A 21,442-nucleotide genomic window follows, 5' to 3' on the forward strand; every position below is an offset into this window, starting at 1 on the left:
ATAAAGTTTTCTCCCCACATATATACACTTTACCCCCCATTAAAGTAGGAATATAGCCCACAGGGCATTTTCAGTGTTGGAGGCATATGCCATACTTGCCTCCGACACTGAAAGCGCAACAGAGGATGAGCAAGACCCCACCTTCCTTATTTCTTCCATGTCATCCTCATCATCTAGTGATGATGAGCCACCAAAATGGCAGAGATGCCGCCATGCAAGGCCACAGACCTCCTCTGCTCCTGACCCTGTGCCCCATGCTAGTATGAGTCCCCCTGGCACTCATGCTAGTCAAACCCCCCAGCCAAGTTTACTAGTGCCTGATACCGGTGAACTTGTTTGGACTCAGCCAGCGGACCACGAGCCCGTGATTCCTGAGTTTGTTGGCGACTCAGAAATCAAGATTGACATTGTCGGGTTCACTGAAATGGACTATTTTTTAGGTTTTTTTACAGTGACGGCTTTGTCAATCTGATGGTTGACCAGACGAACCTGTATGCCCAACAGTTCGTCGCCACAAACCGGGCTCCTTTTTAGCTAGGCCCAGTGGCTGGTTCCCAGTCAATGCAACCAAAATGTGGACCTTTTGGGGCCTCGTGCTGCAAATGGACCTAGTTAAAAAGCCAAAGGCAGTACTGGAGTGGGGACGTCCTCTACCAGACCCCGCTCTACAGTATGGCCATGACCCGTCCCTGGTTCAAGGCCATTTGGAAATGTTTGCATTATGCTGATAATGCGGCATGTCCCCCGAAGTGATCCCACGTATGACCGCCTGTAAAAAATCAGGCCATCATCAATCACTTCGAGGCCAAATTTTGTGAGGCATGTGTCCCAGGAAGAGAGGTCGCTATTAATGAGTCCCTCATCAGCTCTAAGGGGAGACTCAGCTTCCGCAATACATACCAACCAAGCGGGCGTGGTTTGGCGTGAAGGTGTTTAACCTCTTAAAGGACAACTGCAGCGGCATTACACTTATCACCTATCCATAGGGGATAAGTGTTACATCGCGGGGGGTCCGACCGCTGGGACCCCCCCCCCCGATCTCCCTAACGGGGCGCCGCCATAAGCGCTCATGGTGAGCGCTAAGGCGCGTAGCGTCGACCTAGAGGTCGACAGTGATGCCCCGTCTCCTCCCCGTCCCCATACAGTTCTATGGGGAATGCGGGGAGGCACGGATGCTGCCTCCCCGCCTCTCCCATAGAGATGTATGGAGGAGGCGTGCCGGCCGCAACGTCATGCTGCAGCTGGTACGCCCCCTGCACGGGACAGCCGCGGCCCTGTACAGGAGATAACCGGGGGCCCCAGCGTTCGGACCCCCCGCGATCAAACACTTATCCCCTATCTTGAGGTTAGGGGATAAGTGTTTGTAACCCTACAGATGTCCTTTAACCCCTTCACGATGAGCGACGTACATGTACGGCGCCGCAAAGTGTCACTTGGCGCGTGGCGACGTACATGTACGTCGCGGGGTTCCGGGAGCGCTGCGTCACCGGTAGCGGTGATCGGGCCGGGATGACTGCTGTTATCTAACAGCAGGCATCACGGCACATCGCCGAGGGGGGTCCTGAGACCCCCCCAATGACCGCGATGCGCGCAAATCGCAGGTCAATTCAGACCTGTGATCTGCGCGATTCCGGGTCATACGGGTCACTGGTGACCCGGTGACCCGGAAAATAAGAGGGATCGGGGGTGTCCGAGACACCCTCGATCCCCCTAAAGGGATAGGAGTTTGGTGGCAGGGGTGCCACCGCTCCTATCCCTGCTATTGGTCGGCCGAGCGACCGACCGATAGCAGACCGGGGGAGGGGGGGTTAAAGTTCGGTTCCGCCACTTTGCCCACCTATCGGTGTCCGGGCAAAGCGGGGGAACCGTCCAGGGAAGGTCGGCGCCGAAGGTCCCTACCTGGATCCCGGATCCCCGTTCGCGATCCTCCCCCACGTGCGGCGGCGGCGGCAGCAATACTTCCGGGTCCTGCTAGGTGAGTTGTTGCCTAGCAACATCCGGAGGGCCACAGTTTACAGTGGTCTCTAAACCGTGGCCCTCCAGATGTTGCAAAACTACAACTCCCAGCATGCCCAGACAGCTGTTTGCTGTGTGGGCATGCTGGGACTTGTAGTTTTGCAATATTTAGAGGGGTTCAGGTTGTAGATCACTAAGTGGTCTCAAACTGTAGCCCTCCAGATGTTGCAAAACTACAACTCTCAGCATGCCCAGACAGCAGTTTGCTGTCTGGGCATGCTGAGAGTTGTAGTTTTGCAACATCTGGAGGGCCACAGTTTTGAGACCACTGGACAGTGATTTACAACCTGAACCCCTCTAAATCTTGCAAAACTACAACTCCCAGCATTCAGGAACAGCATAAGGCTGTCTTGGCATGCTGAGAGTTGTACGTGCGTGCCTCCAGCCATTGCATAACTACATCTCCCAGCATGCCCTTCCGCAATCAGTACATGCTGGGAGTTGTAGTTTTGCAACAGCTGGAGGCACACTGGCTGGAAAATACTGAGTTAGGTCATAGAACCTAACTCAAGGTTTTCCAGCCAGTGTGCCTCCAGCTGTTGCAAAACTACAACTCCCAGCATGCATGGTCTGTCAGTGCATGCTGGGAGTTGCAGTTTTGACCCCCCTCCCATGTGAATGTACAGGCTACATTCACACTGGCGGCAGATTACAGTGAGTTCCCCGCTACAAATTTGAGCTGCGGCAAATTTTCCGCCGCAGCTCAAACTCCTAGCGGGAGACTCGGTGTAATCCGCCGTCAGTGTGAATGTAACCTAAAAACACTACACTACACTAACATAAAATAAAGAGTAAAACACTACATATACACACGTACACTGCCCCCCCCCCCACCACCCCCCTCCCCAATAAAAATTAAAAACGTATTGTACGGCAGTGTTTCTAAGATGGAGCCTCCAGCTGTTGCAAAACAAAAACTCCCAGCATTTCTGGACAGCAATTGACTGTCCAAACATGCTGGGAGTTTAGCAACAGCTGTAGGCACCCTGTTTGGGAATCACTGGCGTAGAATACCCCTATGTCCACCCCTATGCAAGTCCCTAATTCAGGCCTCAAATGCGCATGGCGCTCTCACTTTGGAGCCCTGTCGTATTTCAAGGCAACAGAATAGGGTCACATATGGGGTATCGCCGTACTCAGGAGAAATTGCCTAACAAATTTTGGGGGGCTTTTTCTCCTTTTACCCCTTATGAAAAGGAACAGTTGGGGTCTACACCAGCATGTTAGTGTAAAAAAATTAAAAATTTTACACTAACATGCTGGTGTTGCCCTATACTTTTCATTTTCACAAGAGGTAAAGGGGAAAAACGCCCCCCAAAATTTGTAACGCAATTTCTCCCGAGTACGGAGACACCCCATATGTGGGCGCAAAGTGCTCTGGGGGCGCACAACAAGGCCCAGAAGGGAGAGTGCGCCATGTACATTTGAGGTGATTTGCACAGGGGTGGCTGATTGTTACAGTGGGTCTGACAAACGCAAACAAAAAAAAACACACCCACATGTGACCCCATTTTGGAAACTACACCCCTCACGGAATGTAATAAGGGGTACAGTGAGAATTTACACCCCACAGGTGTCTGACGGATCTTTGGAACAGTGGTCCGTGAAAATGAAAATTTTTGCACAGCCCACTGTTCCAAAGATCTGTCAGACACCAGTGGGGGGTAAAAGCTCACTGTACCCCTCATTACATTCTGTGAGGGGTCTAGTTTCCAAAATGGTATTCCATGTGGTTTTTTTTCTGCTGTCCTGGCACCATAGGGGCTTCCTAAATGCGACATGCCCCCCAAGCAAAATTTGCTCTCAAAAAGCTAAATATGACGCCTTCTCTTCTGAGCATTGTAGTTCGCTCATAGTGCACTACAGGCCAACTTATGGGGTACCATCATACTCAGAAGAGATGGGGTTACAAATTTTGGGGGGTCTTTTCTGCTATTAACCCTTGCAAAAATGTGAAATATGGGGGGAAACCCACATTTTAGTGAAAATTATTTTTTTTTACATAAGCAAAAGTCGCGAAACACTTGTGGGGTATTAAGGCTCACTTTATCCCTTGTTACATTCCTCAAGGGGTCTAGTTTCCAAAATGGTATGCCATGTGTTTTTTTTTTTTTTTTTGCTGTCCTGGCACCATAGGGGCTTCCTAAATGCGACATGCCCCTCAAAAACCATTTCAGAAAAACGTACTCTCTAAAATCCCCTTGTCGCTCCTTTGCTTCTGAGCCCTCTACTGCACCCACCGAACACTTTACATAGATATATGAGGTATTTCCTTACTCGAAAGAAATTGAGCTACAAATATAAGTATACATTTTCTCCTTTTACCCCTTGTAAAATTCAAAAATTGGGTCTACAAGAACATGCGAGTGTAAAAAATGAAGATTTTGAATTTTCTCCTTCACTTTGCTGCTTTTCCTGTGAAACACCTAAAGGGTTAAAACATTTACTGAACGTCATTTTGAATACTTTGGGGGGGTGCAGTTTTTATAATGGGGTCATTAATGGGGTATTTCTAATATGAAGACCCTTCAAATCCACTTCAAACCTGAACTGGTCCCTGAAAAATTGTGAGTTTGAAAATTTTGTGAAACATTTGAAAATTGCTGCTGAAATTTGAAGCCCCCTGATGTCTTCCAAAAGTAAAAACTCGTCAATTTTATGATGCAAACATAAAGTAGACATATTGTATATGTGAATCCAAAAAAAAATTTATTTGGAATATCCATTTTCCTTACAAGCAGAGAGCTTCAAAGTTAGAAAAATGCAAAATTTTAAATTTTTTCATAACATTTTGGGATTTTTCACCAAAAAAGGATGCAAGTTACCACAATTTACCACTATGTTAAAGAAGAATATGTCACGAAAAAACTATCTCAGAATCAGAATGATAACTAAAAGCATTCCAGAGTTATTAATGTTTAAAGTGACAGTGGTCAGATTTGCAAAAAAAGGGCTTCGTCCTAGAGGTGAAAATGGGCTCCGTCCTTAAGGGGCTAAGGACTCAGGGCGTACCTGTACGCCCCGAGCCCGATCCCGGTTTTTAAAACGGGGTCACGCCATGACCTCGTATCACACCGGGTCGATCTCGGCTGCTATTCATAGCCGGGACCCTGGATTAACAGCGTGCGGCACCAATCGTTGTGCATAGGTTGGAAACTTAGCCTTAATGCATAAAGTTGCAGTGGTCATAATTGCAAAAAAGTCCTTAAAGGGGTTATCCAGGAAAAAACTTTTTTTTTATATATATATATCAACTGGCTCCAGAGAGTTAAACAGATTTGTTAATTACTTCTATTAAATTTTTTTAAATCCTTTCAGTACTTATGAGCTTCTGAAGTTGAGATGTTCTTTTCTGTCTAAGTGCTCTCTGATGACACCTGTCTCGAGAACTGTCCAATGAAGAAGCAAATCCACATAACAAACCTCTTCTACTCTGTGCAGTTCCCGAGTCAAGCAGAGATGTCAGCAGAGAGCACTATTGTCAGACGGAAAAGAACAACTCAACTTCAGCAGCTGATAACTATTGAAAGGATTAAGATTTTTTAATAGAAGTAATTTACAAATCTGTTTAACTTTCTGGAGCCAGTTGATATAAAAAAATAAAGTTTTTTTTCCTGGAAAACCCCTTTAAGGTGAAAATGGGTTGTCCCTAAAGGGTAAAGGCTAAGGGATAGATTAATCAAACCCTGTGCAGAGGAAAACTTGCCCAGTTGCCCATAGCAACCAATCAGATTGCTTCTTTCATTTTTAACAAGGTCTCTTCAAAATGAAAGTAGTGATCTGATTGGTTGCTATGGGCAACTGGGCAAGATTTCCTCTGCACAGGTTTTGATAAATCTCCCCCTAAGTTTACACCTGTTTTTTTTTTTTTTTTTCTGCCATTTTTGCCTGTGTGAGAATTTCATTTTGGCCCCTTTGGAGTTTTTTTTACGAATTTTGTTGGGTACTAAAAAAAAAAAAGCATGCAGTAGGATGGAAAAAAAATTGTATTTAATAAAAATTTTTATTTTTAGAACACATTTTTTAATAATTATTAAACAGGTACCAATTTATGTAAGAGGGCAGGGACCTAAAAGTGTGCCATTTAATTGCAATAATAATATATTTTTTATAATTCATTTTGTAAAACTATTTATTAGTAATGTATTTTAATTGTTTAATAAAGTGTGTTTTTTTACTTATTTTTTTTAACTTTTTTCTTAATTTTTGAATTTTTTTAGGTACTACTACTACTACTCCAAGCATGGAACAGACTGTTCCATGCTGGGAGTAGTACTTTTACTAATAGAAAGATCGCCCCAGATGTCACTACTGACACCCGTTGCGATCGTCCTTTCTATTGCAGAGATGCGGAGCGGCTCTCTACAGCACACCGCATCTCTGCTATGAACTCTGGGCTGGCCAGTGATGTAAATAGAAATTCCTTTCAGAGAGGTGATTGCCCGACATCATCTGGCCAATCACCGCTCTTAGTGGCAAATATGAATCAGGGATGTGAATTTTTATTCACATGACTGGCCGGCCGTATAGTGCTGGGATGCGGATCGCAGAAAAAAGCAGCTCCGCATCTCAGAAGGATGAAGGGATATCGCAGCAGGTGTCAGGGGTGATCTGTCCTTGATGGGGTATTCCAGGCCAAAACTTTTTTTTATATATCAACTGGCTCCGGAAAAAGTTAAACAGATTTGTAAATTACTTCTATTAAAAAATCTTAATCCTTCCAATAGTTCTTAGCTTCTGAAGTTCAGTTGTTGTTTTCTGTCTAACTGCTCTCTGATGACTCACGTCCCCGGAGCTGTGCCGTTCCTATGGGGATATTCTCCCATCATGCACAGCTCCCGGGACGTGACATCATCATTGAGCAGTTAGACAGAAAACTTCAGAAGCTAATAACTATTGGAAGGATTAAGATTTTTTAATAGAAGTAATTTACAAATCTGTTTAACTTTCCGGAGCCAGTTGATATATATAAAAAAAGGTTTTGCCTGGAATACCCCTTTAACTGCAGGTACTACTGCTCCCAACATAGAACACACTGTACTCCATGCTGGGAGCTGTAGTATCTGCATTAATAGACAGATCGCAGTGGATGAAAAACTGCCAAGGAGCAGGAAAACGACAAAGAGGAGTGAAAAACACCAAAAGGATTTTTTTTTAAAAGCCACACTGAAAAACACCAAGTGAAAAAGACATTTATGCAGCAGATTTGGCGTTTTTATTGGCATTTTTGCCCAAAAATACAAGTGGAAAGCCCTTGTCTAGAACATGGCGATGATAGGGAGATGTCTTCACCAACTTTTTTTTGTGAAAAAAGTTTGGCTTGGGCTGTGTTCACATCACGATTTCTCCATCCGACTTGAGTACTCGATTTAATAATTTAAAATCGTATAAAATCGTATATAAAGTCGGATCCATTGACCTCCATTAAAAAATCAGATCCATTACACACATCCGATTTGATCCACATCCGATTTCACACAACTTTTGTTCAGGTCTAAAATCGTGGTCAACCCCGATTTCAGACCCGAACAAAAATCGTGTGAAATCGGATGCAGATCAAATCGGATGAGTGTAATTGATCTGATTTTTTTATGGAGTTATGGAGGTCAATAGATCCGACTTTATATACGATTTTATACAATTTTAAATTATAAAATCGTGTACTCAAGTCGGATGGAGAAATCGTAATGTGAACGCAGCATTAGTTTAAAAAAAAAAAAACTCTTTTGTTTACCATATAAATACCGTACTTATCGGGGTATACCACGCACCGGCCTATAACACGCACCCTCATTTTACCAAGGATATTTGGGTAAAAAAAGTTTTTTACCCAAATATCCATGGTAAAATGAGGGTGCGTGTGTGCGCGTGTATACCCCGATACACCCCCAGGAAAGGCAGGGGGAGAGAGGCCGTCACTGCCCAATTCTCTCCCCCTGCCTTTCCTGGGGTCTAGAGCCCTGCTGCTGGCCCTTCTCTCCCCCCTGGCTATCTCCCCCCTGACGTAATGCGCCGCGCCGTGCAGCGCATAGCAATGACGCAGGGGACGCACGCCGGAGGCCTGCAGCAGCGCGGACCCGACCCCGGCAACAGGTAATTATGCCACCGGGGATGGGGGGAGGCAACGGGGCAGCGGCACCGGCAATGGGTGCCGCTGCCCCTTCTCTCCCCCTGGCTGTCGGCACCGCTTCTCTCCCCCTGGCCATCGGCGCCGGCAATGGGGCGCCGGCACCGATAGTCAGGGGGACAGAACGGGCAGCGGCGCCGATAGCCAGGGGGGAGAGAAGGGCCGGCAGCAGGGCTCCAGACCCCCAGGAAAGGCAGGGGGAGAGAAGCGGGCAGCGACGGCCTCTCTCCCCCTGCCTTTTCTGGGGGTGTATCGGCGCATAACACGCACATAGACTTTAGGCTAAAAATTTTAGCCTAAAAAGTGCGTGTTATACGCCGATAAATACGGTAAGTCTACCATACATAGTCATCTGAACTGCATGCCAATATATGTATGCATACACTGTCCATTCAAATAAACCAAAAATGACTATCTTTTGTAACTACGTTTTTTTTTTTTGTTGTTTCAGATGTGAAATGATGCAATTCAAGCAACTTTTTTCTAATCATAAGTATTTCCTAATATGCTTCATACTAGCTTTACTTACTTTTCTACTTCTTACCTACTATAACTTTGAGAAACATGGCTACAGAAAATCTCTTTGGCCCAGTCAACTTCCATCCAAAACAGAAGAAGATTTCATTATGTTGCTCTGGACATGGCCTTTTGGGGAACACTTCCCCTTAAATCAGTGTCCAAAACCCTTCAATGACCCTCAGTGCTTTTTCACAGACAACCGCAGCTGGTACTCGAATGCAAATGCTGTCATTTTCCACCACAGAGATGTTTGCAGCTCAGAAAGTCAAATGCCACAGACCCCAAGACCTGAAGGACAGTACTGGGTGTGGTTTAACTTGGAATCTCCAAGCCATTCTCCAAACTTGCACTTTATGGACAACCTTTTCAACCTCACCATGTCCTACAGAAGTGACTCTGATATCTTCACTCCTTATGGTTGGTTGCAGAAAAATGTAACTCAAAACTTTACTATCCCAGATAAGTCAAAATTGGTAGCATGGGCTGTAAGTAACTGGAATCCTAGTTCTAGACGGGTTCAGTATTATAATGAACTAAAGGATCACATACCCATAGATGTTTATGGCCGACAACACAACAGGTTATCCATGAACAACTTAAGTGCAGTCTTATCAAACTATAAATTCTACTTATCATTCGAGAACACTATACATAGAGACTACATCACAGAAAAACTCTGGAGGAATGCCCTAGAGTCTGGAACTGTGCCTGTAGTTCTTGGCCCACCTAGAGAAAACTATGAAAAATTCATTCCTCCCGATTCTTTTATTCATGTTGATGATTTTTCTAGTGCAAAAGACCTTGCTGACTATCTGCTGGAACTGGACAAAGACCCTATTAAATATGAACAGTATTTCAAATGGAGGTCAAGACTGCAACCAGTTGGGGAGTTTCATTGGGAAACCTTTTACTGCAAAGCCTGTATAGCGCTTCATAGAGCCCCTTCATATAGAACTACTCATAGTCTTTCTAAATGGTATACATAAGGGATGGACCAACAACTGTAAAACACTTTAAAGGGGTTATCCAGGAATAGAAAAACAGAGCTTTTTCTTTCAAAAACAGCTCCATGTCTGTCCCCAGGTTGTGTGTGGTATTACAACTTGGAAAAAGAAAGAACAATGTAACACTGAAATAACATCAGCATACCAAAAACTGGAACCAGAGATGCTGGACCCACATCCTCCACCCATGGTTCAGCTTTCAGGTGCTCCGGTGGGCTTGAAAAGGTAGATACAGTCCAAGAAGAGAGTCTACTAGGGCTGTATCCACCTTTTCCAGCCCACCGGAGATCCTGAAAGCTGAACCATGGGTGGATGACGTGGGTGCAGCATCTCGGGTTCCAGTTTTTCCTATTTCCTGCTATTATTATCTATATACTGGCTATGGTATATGGACAGCATCGTTATATAAGCACTAGATTCACTGCCAGTCTACTGTAATTAGATGCTCCATTAGTGCAAAAGATGATATGTGTAGATAAAAATATCTAATATTAATAAGCATATCTTTCAAGGCCAACTGTCACCAATATTAAACAGGTCCCAAAGTTGTCTCAACAGTTCCAAAGTATCCAAATATCCCAATATATTTCCAAAACCTGCCAAACAATCAAGAGTCCATCTCCAATCTGTCCAGCAACATAATAGCAGGCAACAGAGCCACTTAGGGTTCTCACAGTGATCCTCTATATGTCCAATGATTCTGTACCAAAAAATAGACATGACAACCTGGTACTTTCCGCCGGGCGGGGATCGGACCAGTATGCCTGCTGAAATCGTTCAGCAGGCATCCCGTGCAAACCCCCAGGGGGGTCATCAGACCCCCCCCCCCACGTCGGCGATCGCGGCAAATCGCAAGTGAATTCACACTTGCGATTTCGGGTCATTATGGGTCTATAGTGACCCGGTGACCTGGAATATAAGGGGGATCGCGGTTGTCTAAGACACCCACGATCCCCCTGAAGGCATAGGAGTGAGGTGGCAGTGGCTGCTATTGGTGGTCTAGACGCGACCACCAATAGCAGATCAGGGGCGGGGGGGGTTAACTTTCGTTTTCCCCGTCCTGCCCACCCACAATAGGCGGGGCAGGATGGCGAAACGACGGGGACCGACGCCGAAGATCCACTTACCGATCCGGGCGGGCGACGGAGGCTGCGGGCGACGGAGATCGGCGGGCGGTGATGACGTGCGGCTGGATCCGACGGAAGCCGGTGAGTTGCCTAGCAACATCTGGAGGGTACAGTTTGAGACCATTACACAGTGGTCTCTAACTGTAGCCCTCCAGATGTTGCAAAATGGCAAATCCCAGCATGTCCAAACAGCAATCAGCTGTCTCGGCATGCTGGGAGTTGTAGTTGCGTACCTCCAGATATTGCATAACTACATCTCCCAGCATGCCCTTCGGCGATCGGTACATGCTGGGAGTTGTAGTTTTCAACAGCTGGAAGCACACTGGTTGGAAAATACTGAGTTAGGTAACAGAACCTAACTGAAGGTCTTCCAACCAGTGTGTCTCCAGCTGTTGCAAAAGTACAACTCCCAGCATGCACGGTCTGTCAGTGCATGCTGGGAGTTGTAGTTTTGAAACAGCTGGAGGTTTGCTCCTCCATGTGAATGTACAGGGTACATTTACACGGGCAGGTTTACAGTAAGTTTCCTGCTTCAAGTTTGGGCTGCGGCAAATTTTTCACTGCAGCGCAAACTAATAGCGGGAAACTCACCGTAACACGCCAGTGCGAATGTACCCTAAAAACACTACACTACACTAACACATAACAAAGAGTAAAACACTACATATACACCCCTTTATACTGTCCCCCCCCCCCCCCCCAATAAAAATGAAAAACGTATTGTATGGCAGTGTTTCAAAAACGGAGCCTCCAGCTGTTGGCATGCTGGGAATTTAGCAACAGCTGGAGGCACCCTGTTTGAGAATCACTGGCGTAGAATACCCCTATGCCCACCCCTATGCAATCCCTAATGTAGTCCTCAAATGCGCATGGCGCTCTCTCAATTCGGAGCCCTGCCGTATTTCAAGGAAACAGTTTAGGGCCACATATGGGGTATCTCTGTACTCGGGAGAAATTGCACTACAGATTTTGGGGGGCTTTTACTCCTTTTACCTCTTATGAAAAGGAAAAGTTGGGGTCTACACCAGCTTGTTAGTGTAAAAAAATAAAACATTTTACACTAACATGCTGGTGTTGCCCCATACTTTTTATTTTCACAAGCGTTAAAAGGAAAAAAAGACCGCCAAAATTTGTAACGCAATTTCTCCTGAGTACAGAAATACCCCATATGTGGGCGTAAAATGCTCTGTGGGCGCATAACAAGACTCAAGAGTGATAGCGCACTATGTACATTTGAGGCCTAAATTGGTGATTGCACAGGGGTGGCCGATTTTACAGCGGTTCTGACATCAACGCAAAAAAATAAATACACACATGTGCTCCCATTTTGGAAACTACACCCCTCATGTAATGTAATAAGGGGTGCAGTGAGCATTTACGCCCCACAGGTGTCTGGCAGATTTTTGGAACAGTGGTCCGTGAAAATGAAAAATTTAATTTTTCATTTGCACAGCCCACTGTTCCAAAGATCTGTCAAACGCCAGTGGGGTGTAAACACCTAAAGGGTCTACAAGAACATGCGAGTGTAAAAAATGAAGATTTTGAATTTTCTCCTTCAATTTGCTGCTATTCCTGTGAAACGCCTAAAGGGTTAGCAAACCTTTTGAATGTCATTTTGAATACTTTGAGGGGTGCAGTTTTTATAATGGGGTAATTTATGGGGTATTTCTAATAAGAAGGCCCTTCAAATCCACTTCAAAACAGAACTGGTCCCTGAAAAATTCTACCATTTTTGTTTTTCTACAAAGTGATAAAAAATACACAATTTTGGACTTGTACACTAGAGATGAGCAAATTTTAGAAAAATTTGATTCAGCCGATAAGAGGAATTTTCCCCCAAAATGTATTTCAATCTGAAAAATGTCTATTTCTGGCCTACAGAGATCCTCAGTAGGGGGTGTAGAACACTTTGCCTTGCTGTTACACACCTAGGGTGTGTGCTGTGTTAGTGAAATAATACTGTTATTCAGTATGACATGCAGATTCTTTTGGAAATGTCTATTAAAACGTTCTATTAAATATTGTTTGAAAATTTACAAGTTACTTTTCATCTATAACTCAAAGAGGGACATGTATCATTGCCTTGACAACAGTTTTCATGTCTACAAATTTTGCTCAACTGCGCTTTTTTTGCGTTTTTTCTTTTGGTGGTCACCTGTTTGGTGTACCATACACCACTTTATCCAGGGGACTGGTATATATCATTTGCGCAAAAACATTTCGGAAGTTTTTTTGTTTTTGCGCAATTGCACTTTTCTTTTGCAAAAAATCTAAGAGTGCTAGCAAGGGCACGTAGAAAAGTGCCTGATGCTACACTGTTTTAATCCAAGCAAGCATGGGTGTTGAAATTGTGCTTTCATTTATTTATTTTTGTAAGTGTTTACAGAATATGTCCTGTCATTGCCTAGTGCTTTCCGTTATTTTACTTTACAATAAAAAGCTGATTTTTAAATGTTGTTTTTTTGGTTTTTTTTTACCATAAAAAAATACAAACATATTATAAATCAAATACATTGTTATGTCACAATGAAGCCAGCATCCATGTTTTTTACATTATCAACATGTAATTTTGGGATTTGTAATGTTTTCACAAAAATATCCCAAATATCCTCACAACACGATTTGAGTGTCCGCTGCACAGATACGATTTCAGAATCTCGAATCAGCTGAAATTTTATCTGTGCAGGGACATGTACGGACTCATTAGCTACAAAGGGACTGCGGACCCGATCATAGTCTGCTAGGGACTCCGATCTGGTAATTTTCTCATCACATCGGAGTCCCTAGCAGACTACGATCGGGACCGCAGTCCCCTAATAGTTAATGGGTCTGTATATGTCCCTGCACAGATGCGATTTCAGCTGATTCAGCTTTTTTATATTTTTTAAAGGATTACAAAAATTGCATTTTTGTTCCAAAACATTAATTCTGGAAAACACATGGTCCAGTTTTTCATTTACCTTCTGGATTAAGGTCAACATTTTTACATTTATCTCTTCCTGTATTTGACACAGCCTCCGATCCAGAAAGGTAATAATTTGTTGGGTTTCAGGATTCTCCCTTTGTGGCTCAGGAAGTTGCTCACATTTTTCACTAGCAATGGCTTGCAAATGCAATGTAAAGTATTCTGTAGGTTCAACCGACATTTCCTGAAAAATAAGAGGACACATTTAGCATAAATAAGGGGCCTCATCAATTAATGTTGTGGCTTTACTGTTAAATTGCCCATACTAATTCCAAAATGTGTCTTACACATGTTGTACACAGGGCCGTTTGGGGGCCCCAAGCAAAATGGACATGGAGCCCCCCCCCCCTTGATGTTCACGCACGTCACGCTCTAGGGCCGGCGTCAGTACGAAGTAACGCCGGCCATTGAATGCTGGGAGCGCGACGCGAGCGAACGTCTATACGAGGCCCCCGCATTAGGTGCAGCACAGTTCCCCCATGTTAGGTGCGGCACAATCCCCCCCCCCAAGTTAGGTGCGGCACAGTTCCCCCCACGTTAGGTGCGGCACAGTTCCCCCCACATTAGGTGCGGCACAGTTCCCCCCACATTAGGTGCGGCACAGTTCCCCCCACATTAGGTGTGGCCCAGTTCCCCCCACGTTAGGTGCGGCAGAGTTCCCTCCACATTAGGTGCGGCAGAGTTCCCCCCACATTAGATGCAGCAGAGTTCCCCCCCTCCACATTACATACTGTACATGCATCATACATACTGTACACATTACATACTGTACATGCATCATGCACACATACTGTACACATTACATACTGTACATGCTTCATACTCACACCTACTGTAAACATTACATACTGTACATGCATCATACACACACACTGTACACATTACATACTGTACATGCATCATACACACACACACTGTACACATTACATACTGTACATGCATCATGCACACATACTGTACACATTACATACTGTACATGCTTCATACTCACACCTACTGTACACATTACATACTGTACATGCATCATACACACACACACACACTGTACACATTACATACCGTACATGCATCATACACACACACACACACACACTGTACACATTACATACCGTACATGCATCATACACACACACACACTGTACACATTACATACTGTACATGCATCATACACACATACTGTACACATTACATACTGTACATGCATCATACACACATACTGTACACATTACATACTGTACATGCATCATACACACACATACTGTACACATTACATACTGTACATGCATCATACACACACATACTGTACACATTACATACTGTACATGCATCATACACACACACACTGTACACATTACATACTGTACATGCATCATACACACACACTGTACACATTACATACTGTATATGCATCATACACACACACACTGTACACATTACATACTGTACATGCATCATACACACACACACTGTACACATTACATACCGTACATGCATCATACACACACACACACACTGTACACATTACATACCGTACATGCATCATACACACACACACACACCGTAAACATTACATACTGTACATGCATTATACACACACAGCATACTGTACACATTACATACCGTACATACATCATACACACACACTGTACACATTACATACTGTACATGCATCATACACACACTGTACACATTACATACAGTAAATGCATCATACACACACACACATTACATACTGTACATGCTTCATACACACATACTGTACACATTACATACTGTACATGCATTATACATACACACATACTGTACACATTACATACTGTACATACACACACATACTGTACACATTACATACTGTACATGCATAATACACACACACACACACATTACATACTGTACATGCATCATACACACACTGTACACATTACATACCGTACATGCATCATACACACACTGTACACATTACATACTGTACATGCATCATACACACACACACTGTACACATTACATACTGTACATGCATCATACACACACATTGTACACATTACATACTGTACATGCATCATACACACACTGTACACATTACATACCGCACATGCATCGTACACACACTGTACACATTACATACTGTACATGCATCATACACAAACATACTGTTCACATTACATACTGTACATGCATCATACACACACACTGTACATATTACATACTGTACATGCATCATACACACACACACTGTACACATTACATACTGTACATGCATCATACACACACACTGTACACATTACATACTGTACATGCATCATACACACACATACTGTACACATTACATACTTTACATGCATCATATACACACACTGTACACATTACATACCATACATGCATCATACACACACACTGTACACATTACATACTGTACATGCATCATACACACACACAACATACTGTACACATTACATACTGTACATACATTATACACACACACACTGTACACATTACATACTGTACATGCATCATACACACACACATACTGTACACATTACAAACTGTACATGCATCATACACACACACTGTACATATTACATACCGTACATGCATCATACACACACACACACACTGTACACATTACATACTGTAAATGCAGCATACACACACACTGTACACATTACATACCGTGCATGCATCGTACACACACACTGTACACATTAAATACCGTACATGCATCGTACACACACACTGTACACATTACATACTGTACATGCATCATACACACACACACTGTACACATTACATACTGTACATGCATCATACACACACACTGTACACATTACATACTGTACATGCATCATACACACACACTGTACACATTACATACCGTACATGCATCATACACACACACACTGTACACATTACATACTGTACATGCATCATACACACACACATATTGTACACATTACATACTGTACATACATCATACACACACACTGTACACATTACATACCGTACATGCATCATACACACACACACACAGACACTGTTCACATTACATACTGTACATGCACCATACACACACACACACACACACTGTACACATTACATACTGTACATGCATCATGCACCATACACACACACTGTACACATTACATACTGTACATGCATCATACACCCACACACACACACTGTACACATCACATACTGTACATGCATCATACACACACACTGTACACATTACATACTGTACATGCTTCATACACACACACAAACTGTACACATTACCTACTGTACATGCATCATACACACACACACTGTACACATTACATTCTGTACATGCATCATACACACACTTACTGTACACATTACATACTATACATTCATCATACAGATACTGTACACATTACATACTATACATGCTTCATACACATAGATACTGTACACATTACATACTGTACATGCATCATACACACACTGTAATGACATACTGTGCATGCATTATCCACACAACACACTGTACACATTACATACTGTACATGCATTATACACACAACACACTGTACACATTACATACTGTACACGCATCATACACACACTGTACACATTACATACTGTACATGCATTATACACACAACACACTGTACACATTACATACTGTACATGCATTATACACACAACACACTGTACACATTACATACTATACATGCTTCATACACACACAGATAGAATAGATCAGTGTTTCCCAACCAGAATGCCTACAGAGGTTGCAAAACTACAACTCCCAGCATGCCCAGACAGCCTTTGGCACAGTACATAGACATACACATATGTACACACATATATATCCACACACACATGCTTATACACATATATATCCACACACACGCTTATACACAAATACATGCAGGGACACCTACGTTAGTCAGGCCCCATGTTGTAGCCTCTGCGGTCTCCTCACAGCTCTCTCCTCCCCCCCCTCCCCCTCCTCCTGCTCAAACGGCTGAAGGCTGAGAGAAGAGTCCGGGATGAGGGAAGATACCAAGTGCAGCGGGGGTGAGGGGAGCGTGATTGTGGTGATGTGAGAAGAACTCCAAAGCTGCAAATTAGTTTATTTTATAAACATGTCAGACATTCGGGGGCCCTCTTTTTGACTGAGTGCCTGGGGCCCGGAGCACAAACTCCAAGAGCAGGATTGTTAATCGCTACAGGACGGGCAAGCACTGGCTGTACTCGGGGGCCCCCAGCCAGCTCGGGGCCCCAAGCAATTGCTTAGTTTGCCTGTCCTGTAGCGACGGGCCTGGTTGTACAATAAATATGGTTAAATTGGCCATGCTGCTGCTGCATTAGGTGCAGTATAGTTCTCCCCACATTAGGTGCAGTATAGTTCTCCCCCACATTAGATGCAGTATAGTTCTCCCCACATTAGATGCAGTATAGTTCTCCACATTAGGTGCCGTATAGTTCCCCCACATTAGGTGCAGTATAGTTTACCCCACATTAGATGCAGTATAGTTCTCCACATTAGGTGCAGTATACTTCCCCACATTAGGTGCAGTATAGTTCTCCACATTAGTATAGTCCCCCACATTAGGTGCAGTATAGTTCTCCACATTAGGTGCAGTATAGTTCTCCACATTAGGTTGGCAGTATAGTTTACCCCACATTAGGTGCAGTATAGTTCTCCACATTAGGTTGGCAGTATAGTTTACCCCACATTAGGTGAAGTATAGTCCCCCCACATTAGGTGTAGTATGTTCCCCCACAGAGATACAGCCATGCACTGTATGGCTGGAGGCTGTATGCCTGTTTACTGCCTTACTTCAGTGTTCTGACCACTGCTCCTTTTGCCGGCCACCATAGCAGTAGGTCCCGGGACTGGAGGAGCGGTGGTCGGAGCACTGAAGCTGATGTGCCGCTGGTCACTTAACATGCTGGCCAGCGCATGTCCTGTTCGCTGCTCTGGAATTGCCCCGTTTCCCCCCCCTGGATCTGCCACTGCATGCATTATATACACACACAAGACACTGTATACATTACATACTGTAAATGCATGCTTCATGCACACAACACACTGTACACATTATATACTGTACATGCATGCTTCATACACACACAACACACTGTACACATTACATACTGTACATGCATCATACACACATACATACTGTACACATTACATACCGTACATGCATCATACACACACACACTGTACACATTACATACTGTACATGCATCAAACACACATACTGTACACATTACATACTGTACATGCATCATACACACACACACTGTACACATTACATACTGTACATGCATCATACACACATACTGTACACATTTCATACTGTACATGCATCATACACACACACACTGTACACATTATATACTGTACACATTACTTACTGTACATGCTTCATACACACACAACATACTGTACATATTACATACTGTACATGCATCATACACACACACACTGTACACATTACATACTGTACATGCATCATGCACACACATACTGTACACATTACATACTGTACATGCATCATACACACACACATACTGTACACATTACATACTGTACATGCATCATACACACACATACTGTACACATTACAAACTGTACATGCATCATACACACATACTGTACACATTACATACTATACATTCATCATACACACAGATACTGTACACATTACATACTATACATGCATCATACACACATACTGTACACATTACATACTATACATGCTTCATACACACACAGATAGAATAGATCAGTGTTTCCCAACCAGGATGCCTACAGAGGTTGCAAAACTACAACTCCCAGCATGCCCAGACAGCCTTTGGCTGTCTGGGCATGCTGGGAGTTGTAGTTTTGCAACAACTGGAGGCACCCTGGTTGGGAAACACTGGTATAGATACACACATGCACTTTACATATAGTCATCCACAGTAGTAACACACACACACTGGCACAGTACATAGACATACACATATGTACACACATATATATCCACACACACATGCTTATACACATCTATATATATCCACACACACATGCTTACACACAAATACATGCAGGGACAACTATGTACATACTGTACACATTACATACTATACATTCATCATACACACAGATACTGTACACATTACATACTATACATGCTTCATACACACAGATACTGTACACATTACATACTGTACATGCATCATACACACACACTGTACACATTACATACTGTACATGCATTATCCACACAACACACTGTACACATTACATACTGTACATGCATTATGCACACAACACACTGTACACATTACATACTGTACATGCATCATACACACAACACACTGTACTCATTGCATACTGTACATGCATTATACACACAACACACTATACACGTTATATACTGTACATGCATCATACACACACACTGTACACATTACATACTGTACATGCATCATACACACAACACACACTGTACACATTACATACTGTACATGCATCATACACACACTGTACACATTACATACTGTACATGCATCATACACACACATACTGTACACATTACATACTGTACATGCATCATACACACATACTGTACACATTACATACTATACATGCTTCATACACACACAGATAGAATAGATCAGTGTTTCCCAACCAGGATGCCTACAGAGGTTGCAAAACTACAACTCCCAGCATGCCCAGACAGCCTTTGGCTGTCTGGGCATGCTGGGAGTTGTAGTTTTGCAACAACTGGAGGCACCCTGGTTGGGAAACACTGGTATAGATACACACATGCACTTTACATATAGTCATCCACAGTAGTAACACACACACACTGGCACAGTACATAGACATACACATATGTACACACATATATATCCACACACACATGCTTATACACATCTATATATATCCACACACACATGCTTACACACAAATACATGCAGGGACAACTATGTTAGTCAGGCCCCATGTTGTACAGCCTCTGCGGTCTCCTCACAGCTCTCTCCTCCCCCCTCCTCCTGCTCAGACGGCCGAAGGCTGAGAGAAGAGTCCGGGCTGAGGGAAGATACCAAGTGCAGCGGGGGTGAGGGGAGCGTGATTGTGGTGATGTGAGAAGAACTCCAAAGCTGCAAATTAGTTTATTTTAAAAACATGTCAGACATTCGGGGGCCCTCTTGTTTGACTGGGTGCCTGGTGCCCGGAGCACAAACTCCAAGAGCAGGATTGTTAATTGCTACAGGACGGGCAAGCACTGGCTGTACTCGGGGGCCCCCAGCCAGCTCGAGGCCCCAAGCAATTGCTTGGTTTGCCTGTCCTGTAGCGACGGCCTGGTTGTACAATAAACATGGTTAAATTGGCCATGCTTGTCGTCTACTCGAGAAACAAGTGAGGTCCCTGGCCCTTCTTTTAGAAATTTTTTTTTACATGTGTTTCCAGCCTTAAAGGCTTGTTTGAACCAAGATTATAGCCCTCAAATTTTGACAGAAATGTCACCAGATCTCATTCTTACTTTGATGTAATTTTTTGCACACTTCCACTACTTTTCAGCTGCTGTATACTTTTATCCCTTAATTTTTTCGTCTGTAGTATCCATCATCTGATAGTACTGAATAGGTTTAGCTTTTTGACTTAAAGTCATTTTAAAATCTGGTTAATTTTATTTTTTTTTACAATATGTTTAAC

The 21,442-nt window shown here is 43.5% G+C and overlaps 1 protein-coding gene across 1 annotated transcript; it reads left to right on the forward strand.

The window, feature by feature from the left end:
- Positions 1–8,604: 8,604 nt before the first annotated feature.
- LOC130277488 (4-galactosyl-N-acetylglucosaminide 3-alpha-L-fucosyltransferase FUT6-like) lies at positions 8,605–9,648 on the forward strand. The gene has a single exon (XM_056528163.1). It carries the CDS (start codon positions 8,605–8,607, stop codon positions 9,646–9,648), a length of 1,044 nt encoding a protein of 347 aa, XP_056384138.1.
- Positions 9,649–21,442: the final 11,794 nt, after the last annotated feature.

This window comes from Hyla sarda, chromosome 6, assembly GCF_029499605.1.
Source record: "Hyla sarda isolate aHylSar1 chromosome 6, aHylSar1.hap1, whole genome shotgun sequence".
In the NCBI taxonomy this organism is placed as follows: Eukaryota; Metazoa; Chordata; class Amphibia; order Anura; family Hylidae; genus Hyla; species Hyla sarda.